The following is an 8,777-nucleotide window of genomic DNA, read 5'->3' on the forward strand; positions in this document are numbered from 1 at the left end:
TTTTCTCCGAGCTTTTCGATGCTGAAACGAGAACTCATTCTCAACTTTATTCATCAGAGAGATCCTTACATCCCACCACTACAGCTCACAAAAAATGAAACCATAAATATATGCTTATAAAACAGTTCAATATTTACTTCAAAATATTTTTTACAGAGTAAAACTTGAAAAAAAGGTGACAAAAACAAACAAAATAAATATAGGAAATGGACAGTAAGGCCAACATCGGGACTCCACACACTGAACTGTATAAACATTTTGTAACATTTTTATTTTTTTGCTTAAATAATCTGACATACACTTTCCTTAAACTTCCTTAAACCATTCCTGTCGTTCATTATCATGTTTTTGTCCTTACCTGCTGACAACTCACATACGTTTTGTTCTTTTGAATTACATGTAGTATTATGTACAACACAAACAATATCATTACAAATGGACAGTTCTAGATAAATTCTACATTCTCAATATTCTAAAGACGACGACGTCGATTCTGAACTTGCTTTCTGGATTCTGAAATTCACCTTCACAATCAGTTTTGATTTTAATAAATCCGAGTGAAGTACAACATGCCATTTTCATCAGGATACTTTGTATATTATAATATCTCACATAAACAGGAATAATTTACGAAGTCACTCCGCAGTAATATTGAGCAGAAGTGATGCTGTATATGGTGAGCTGTTAGCAGATAAGCTTCATAAAACTAGACTGTCCTTCTATTCTAAAAGCCGAGGCGGACTTCCATTGTCCTCTTAATCGAAAAATCAAAAGAACTACACACAATTTCAATTTAAACAAATTATAAAATACAACTATAAGTTAAATAAAAACATCACAAAGGCTTGATCCGGACATGATGCTCCTCCGCACACGCTGACTCATTTTGGCACTAATTTCGCCATAGTATTTCTCAGGATCTGGCGTACAGCGAGACATTCAGATTTACATGTTTGCGTTGGCTGTCCCAAAAGCAGGACCTATTACAAAAAAAAGCCCGTCACAGAATGACGAATACATTAAAATATGATAAATGCACACAGTAAGCCCTTCTGGAACAGAAACACACAGCAGACATGAGACTCTGAGGGGATGAACTGATGCTCGAGTGCTTACAGGTCGAATTCATGCCGGAAATAGTTCAACTAACAACAGTAAAATACACACCCAGCTGCCATTCTAACACAGTTCTTACATCATAATAGCGGGTGACACACAATAACTGTACAGTTCAGTTCACTCAGAAATGACAGTTCATGTTTGCTCACCCTCATGCCTGGTAGGATTATTTTTAAGTGTCCTAAAAATGCTCAGCTATTTCCATGCAGCGACAGAGAATCCATTCCACTTTACACAACTTCAGAAATGTGTCTGTTGCTTATGGACGCTTGTGTCCCCGTCTGACATGCGTAGACATATTGGGATCCTGCCAGGGAGCCTATCATCTTCGGGTGTTAACTGAACGAGCCAATGCACATTAGCGTACGAGATTAGCATCCGCGCTCCGCCCGCAGCGCGAGTATAAAGAGGAGGCGAACGCAAGCACCATGTGTGTTTGGCTTCGGAGCCGAGCGGATAACCGTATGCCTCTGAAGACTGTTGAAACTAGGGCTGCACGTTTAATTATGTTTTGATGTGCAGCTTGTCAGTGACGCACGGCTCTGTGATCAGTCGGTAGTAAACGCTGCTCACTCTGAGCACTGCGAGTTTGAGGCGCTTATAATGTGAATTTGAAAAAGCAAACACACACCAAACATCTTTCCAAACATGAGAAGCATTTATGAACCTCTTGTCCAACAAAAGACAACATTTAAAAAAATCACTCAAAGCATTTCGATCTTCTGTTTATTCAGCTCCAGATAGTATGAAGCCCAAAGGGATGTCCTGGAATGATGTGTTGTCTACTTCTGCAGTGGGGCGTGTGTGTGTGTGTGTGTGTGTGTCCGTGTGTGTGTGAGAGAGAGAGAGACGCCCTCTGGTGTTCAGATGGAGCAGCATTTACTACTGAGCTCAGAGCCGTATTTCACTGACAAGCTGCACATAAAAAAAAAAAAATCGCAGTCTTTGCGTCGCGTGCGGTTTCATTTCGATTAATCGTGCAGCCCTAGTTGAAACAGAGTTAAATGAGTGAGTGAGTGAGTGAGTGAGTGTGTGTGTGTGTGTGTGTGTGTGAGTGTGTGTGTGTGAGTGTGTGTGTGTGTGTGTGTGTGTGTGTGTGTGGACTGTTCTTCGGGAAGAAGCCTCTCCAGTTTCAGTGTGACAGCGAGAGAACAGCGGTGGTCGCGAGCTCCTCACAGATCTCAACTGTTGTTGTCACAGCGTTGTGTTGGTTGGTCAGAGAGCGCCTTCGCCGAGGTTACTGATCTTCTAAACCGTGAGCGAGTGCTTCACCATCCCTCTGAAAGAGCAAACACGGCTGTGACTGCGTCTGTTTCAAGATGTCACATCACCGGTGTGTGTTTGTGGACGCGGCCGTTCCCTGGCACAGGCTGACGGTCACGAACACTGCATCATGTGTCTAGGCATTCATTGCGGGAACATGACCATCTCTGTGCTATGGCCGAGACTCCTGCGCCTCACACGAGCTGGACTCCGCTTACCCATGCCTCCATCTAGTGCGCTTTTGGCCAACCCCAGAAGAGGGCAAGTGCGACGACTAGCCAGGGGGATCTGAGGATCACAGTGAGGGCTTCCCTGCCCGGTCCCCAGTCCCCGCGGGCCCTCACTCCTCTCAGACACCGCTAGCCTTCTCAGTCGAAGATGATAGGCTCCCCAATACGTCGGTACATCTGCGGATGTCTCCGTTCTGCCACGGAATAAAAAATAAAAGACTGGAAATTGCAACTGTATATCTCACAATTCTGACTATAAATCCAAATTGCGAAATATAAACTCAATTTTCATGCAACTGTGAAATCTATATCTCGCAATTATTATTTATAAAGTCAAATTGCGAGATATAAAATGAGCAATTTTGACTTTTCTCGCAATTGGGAGTTAAAATTGTTATAATTATAATAAGTTATACAATTCACTATTGTGAGAAAAGTCAGAATTGCGAGTTTGTTTCTCATATTTCGGAGAAAAAAGTAATTGTGAGATATACAGTTGCGGTTGGGAGAAAAGTCAGAATTGTATGGAAGTCTGTTTCCGTCACAGAATACAAAATTAAAAAGGTAATTGCGACTTTTTATCTCACAATTCTAACTTTTTTCTCATTTTCTCACAATTGCGTGATATAAAGTAAGAATTGAGATATAAACTCGCAATTGCAAGAAAATAATCTGAATCAGAATTGCAAGTTTATATTATATTAAGTTTTTATTTATTTTATTTTATTTTATATTTTATATTAATTCGTAATTGTGAGATAAAAAGTCGCAATTATCTTTTAAAATGTTTTATTCTGTGGCGTTTTTTTTTAGAATTAAGAGCAAATTGGAATTTTTCTCACATTTCAGAGAAAAAAGTAATAATTGAAAGATAAAATGTCGCAATTACCTTTTTTATTTCTGTATTCCGTGGTGGAAACAAGCTTAGTTTCTCACACATGACCTTGGATTACTTGGGAGTAAAAGCATGGACTATTTTTGATTTTATGGTTCTTTTTTGAAGCTGGACTGACACCAGAGCTACAGTTTATGAAGACTCTTTAAAAAACACAATGAGGGTGAAGAAATAATGACAGCAGTGATGAACGTTCTCTTTAAATCCTAGGAGTTTCCAGTTCACTGTGATGCTCAAAACAAGTGATTTCAATCCCAGAACACATTTAGGCAAAGCATTACAGTGGTTCATCTGGTTTATGAGGCTAATAAATACTTCATATAACGTCATGCAATGCCAGTGGATAAGGCCGAACGTTTGTAAAGTTTACAGAGGCGTCTTGCACTTTGAGTCGAACGGACTTGCATGAACCTGAGAAAATGAAACAACTGCTAGTATCGTGAAGCATTCAGCACCTCTGCTGACACAGTTTAATCTACTGTCATCGGCCTCGAACGCCTTCTCGGACACACAGACACAGAGCCATAATCACACACGGGTAGAAATTACAGGTCGTCTGTACTTATAACACTACAAATGTTCTCCGTGACACAATATATGATGTAGATAATATGCTCACCAGCATGCAGCATGTATATCTTTGCTCGAGTGAATCCTAGATCGGGTACGGTACAGGCATCTGTACAACATCGCTCTCCGACACAAACACGGCGTTCTCAGGGACTGATGAGTGCTGGAGCAGATCTGGCCATATTTCACCCTAAAATCACATCTGACATGTTTCAAGGAGATGTATGTTCACTGTAAATGTACTGCAATAATGATTCGGTAACACTTTACTATAAGGTTCATTAGTTAACTACCTTAATGAACAATAATCTTAGTTAATAATATTAATTTCAACATTGACTAATACATTATTAAAATCAAAGGTTGTATTAGTTAACATTAGTTGCACTGTGAACAAACATGAACAAACAATGAACAGTTGTATTTGTATTAACTAACATAGATTAACTAATACAGTAACAGATGTATTGCTCATTGTTAGTTCAGTTAAGTAGTTAAGACAAGTTAATGTTAACTAATGAAGCTTATTGTAAAGCGTTACCAATGTTTCATTTAGATGATAGCGTGTACGCATAAACACTTCAAAGTAATGAGAATCGATGATGAAAACGTCACAAAAAATAAAATAAGGCGAAATATCTTTAATATTCTTTCTTGGGATTTTAGAGTAAAATATGGCCCAGGGATTGCGTGTCAGCTCACAGGACGTTGCATGCTGGGTATGTGGAGAATATCAGGTGATCTCCCATGAGCCAGTGAACTTCTCTTCACTCCATAACACTGCAGTTAGAGATGCAGCAGACGTCCTCATGCGACTCGGAAACACAAGGTCCGAATTCTCCAGAATGGAATTTCACGCGGCCATGGATGATTTTCAATCGCATCCTAAATGAAGGCTTTTCTCGCAACTACGAATTTATATCTCGCAATTATTACTTTTTTCTTAGAAATGTGAGATAAAAACTCGCAATTGCGATTTATAAAGTCCGAATTGTGAGATATAATTTTGCAATTCTGACTTTTCTCGCAATTGGGAGTTAAAATTGTTATAATTATAATAAGTTATACAATTCACAATTGCAAGAAAAGTCAGGATTACGAGTTTGTTTCTCATATTTCGGAGAAAAAAGTAATAATTGCGAGACATAAATTTGCGGTTGCGAGAAAAACGCAGAATTGTATGGAAGCCTGTTTCCGCCACAGGATAAATAAGGTAACTGCGACATTCTCACGATTCTGACTTTTTTTTCTCACAATTGCGTGATATATATCACGCAATTGTGACTTTGTATCTCGCAATTCTGACTTTATATCTCACAATTACAACTTTATATCTCGCAAGTCTGACTATATCATGCAATTGTGAGAAAAAGAGTCAGAATTGTGACTTTATATCACGCAATTCTTGACTTTATATCTCGCTTCACTCTTCACTCCATAATACTGTAGTTACAGATGTTTAGCCAGTCGGAGCAGCAGACGTCCTCATGCTACTCGGAAACACAAGGTCCAAATCCTCCAGAATGGATCTTCACGCATCCATAGCTGATTTTGAATCGACTCCTCGGGGACAGATGAAGCTCGGGTCAGACGAAGCCCGGGTCAGATGGAGCTCGGCTCAGACGAAGAGCTGAATGCGCTCGCGGATGGTCTGCCGGCAGATGGGGCAGGTCTTGAGCGCGGCGCTGCAGTCGATGCAGGAGGCGTGCCCGCACTGGAACACCAGCTTGATGTGGTTGTCGATGCAGATGGGGCAGGTGATGCGCTCCTCCATCTGCCGGTACCGAGACTGAAGCTGCTCCAGCAGGTTGTGTTGCTCTGAGTTCTCCGAGCTCGGGCTGCACTCCACCTCCGTCTGGTCTGAGAGAGGGAAGAGGGAAGAGCAGGAGTTAGTCAGGAAAGAGATAAAACACACCGGTTTCCTTGCAGGACGTAAAAGAGAATGAGAACATAGAGTCTTTAAATACTGCTACTGCTATTTCCTTGTGGTGAGAATCCAGCTTTTCATGTTGTTTATGGTTAGGTTTACATGGCAACGATATGCTTAAAATGGAGAAGTTCCCTTTCGAGGAACCTCGCGCTGCGTCGGAACGACACTTTGGGGAACGCCCTTAGCGTAACGCGTCTGAATGAAACAAATCCAATCGCGATTGGTGCTGCGTCATGACGGCGTGTGACGGCATACACGGAAGCTACAAAGGGACGCCGGCACACAACAGAGTTAGCTTTTTGCTCTTCAGCTAGCGCTCTGTGTACATCTGTCTGTCCTATTTGGTGTTGTTTGTCCTGTAGGAACTTGAATTGTTACTATAAGCACAGCTGAAAATGTGTCTCCTGCCCACGTTAAACTTCGGGAGGTGACACACGCGATCGGTGTGTGATACTGTTTGGATGCGAGGCATGCAGTCGGCTCTTGGGGGTGCTGGCTGTGTTCATTGAGAAATATCTCGAAGCGCACAGCAAAAAAAAGAAAAAAGATGTGCGTTTTCGGGTGTTTCAGCCTCACGCCTATTGACTTTCTTCTCGAGGGAAGAAAGCCGATATGTATTATGAACGGCTTGTATCTGACGGTACAGAGGCCATGTGTAGATTTTGAGACCGGATAAATAAATTAATAATATTATCTGGCTTGAAAAGTTCGATATTTTAATTCAGCCTATCATTCAGACTTTGTTTCACTTGTCTGCTGTTTATGGCTGCATTTAATTCTGAGGAATTAAAAAGGTGAAATAATCATGTGACTAAGCTGGGAGCAGAGCATGCATGAGCAGTTCTCGGGGGGGCTGCCTGCGCGCATTATGAGCCAAGCTCCTAGTTTAAGCAGCAGCGAATGAGTGGTTGCAGTGCTCGTGTCCGCACATCGAGAATCGTTTTCGACTAAACCCTGCCGGAGAGCCACTTCAGGGGATCGAGAATGAATCTCGAATAATACCCGAAATAAGCCTCGAGAGGCTGGTTCCCTTGGTAGAATATTTCAAAGCATGGAAAAACCTGCCGAATATTTCTCCTTGGGTCATGCATACCATTCAGAAGGGGTACAGACTGCAGTTTGATTTTCGCCCACCGAGTTTCAGCGGGGGGCTTTGGACTGCAGTCGACCCAGAGCAGGGTCGTGTATTGGAACAGAAAGTGAACTCCCTGCTGATAAAGGAGGCCATAAAGCGTGTTCCTCTGCCGGATAGGGAGTCCGGGTTCTACAGCCGCTACTTCATAGTTCCCAAGAAGGGTTGCGTCCAATTATAGATTTAAGGCACTTGAATCGGTCTCTGAGGAGGTTCAGGTTCAAGATGCTCACCATTCCCATAATTATGAGATCTGAAGGACGCAAACTTCCACATATCCATCCTTCCATCTCACAGGAAGATCCTGATGTTTGCTTTCGGGGCGAAGCGTTCCGATATCAGGTTCTTCTGTTCGGCCTAACTCTCTCCCCTCGCACATTTACCAAATGCATGAATGCAGCTCTAGTGCCGCTGAGGAGTTTCAAGGGTCACCTTAAGGGTCACCACGTCCTTGTGAGATCAGACAATATGCCGGTGGTGTCCTATATAAATCATCAGGGGGTCTGAGATCTCACCTTCTATCCAGACTGGCGCATCAGATCCTCCTGTGATCTCAGGGGAGACTGTTGTCTCTCAGAGCAGTTTCCCAACCCTGCTCCTGAAGAATCCCCAACACTGCACAATTTCTTTGTCTCCCTAATCAAACACACCTGATTCAACTCATCAGCTCATTATCACATATGATGATGAGTTGAATCAGGTGTGTTTGATTAGGGAGACAAAGAAGACGTGCAGTGTTGGGAGTCCTTCAGGAGCAGGGTTGGGAAACACGGTCTCAGAGCAATGTATGTCCCAGGGGGCCGGAATCGATCTGTCAAGGCAGGGGAATGGAAACTTCACCCTGAGGTGGTGGAGTCGATATGTGAGAGGTTCACCCCAGTGGAAGTGTACCTGTTTGCGTCTCGAAGGACGTCACACTGTCCACTGTGATTTTCATCCGCTGGGGTTGGATGCCATGGTGCAGACGTGGCTAAGGCTATGTCTGTACGCATTTCCCCCGATCGCTCTGCTCCCAGGAGTTCTGGAAAGGGTTCACTGCGACAGGGTCAGTCTACAACTAGTCTACAACTAGTCGAGACCATACCTCCACGAGGAAATTGTACAGCCGAAATGGAATGTGTTTCTACTTGGTGTAGAGCGCGTGAGGTGGACCCAGTTAACTGCCGGTGGCTTCAGTGCTGGAGTTCCTCCAAGATCGCTTCTCTGCTAGTCTTACCCCGTCCACACTCAAGGTGTAGGTGGCTGCCATTACAGCTTTCCACACTCCTCTGGATGATGGGCCTCTGGGGAGACATCAGCAGGTCATACAATTCCTCTGTGGGGCTTGGAGGACGAGACTTTTCAGATTTACGTTCAGAGATCCTCTCATTGGCAGAAGTCAGACCATTTGCTGGTGTGTTTTAGGTCTCCCAAGAAGGGGCTCTACACTTCTAAACAGATTATCAGCAACTGGATAGTTCAGGCTATTTCCCTGGCCTATCAGGTGCGCAGTTTGCCTTCACCTTTGGCGGTGAGGGCTCATTCAACCAGAGGCATGGCGTCCTCTAGATCCCTCCTTTCAGGGGCCCCAATCCAGGACATGTGTGATGCAGCTGGCAGGGCCACTCCACACACATTCGCAAGGTTTTATAGCCTGAA

General features: G+C 43.2%; 1 protein-coding gene across 1 annotated transcript in view; it reads right to left on the minus strand.

Annotated features, from left to right (window-relative positions):
* Window positions 1-246: 246 nt before the first annotated feature.
* Window positions 247-8,777, minus strand: part of mib2 (MIB E3 ubiquitin protein ligase 2) — an 85,593-nt gene continuing 77,062 nt past the window's right edge. The window contains exon 18 of the mRNA XM_079637793.1: window positions 247-5,937. Coding sequence (XP_079493919.1) covers window positions 5,696-5,937 — 242 coding nt within the window. The 3' untranslated portion in view covers window positions 247-5,695. The remainder of the gene's footprint in view (window positions 5,938-8,777) is intronic.

This window comes from Phoxinus phoxinus, assembly GCF_949152265.1.
Source record: "Phoxinus phoxinus genome assembly, chromosome: 15".
NCBI classification, from domain to species: Eukaryota; Metazoa; Chordata; class Actinopteri; order Cypriniformes; family Leuciscidae; genus Phoxinus; species Phoxinus phoxinus.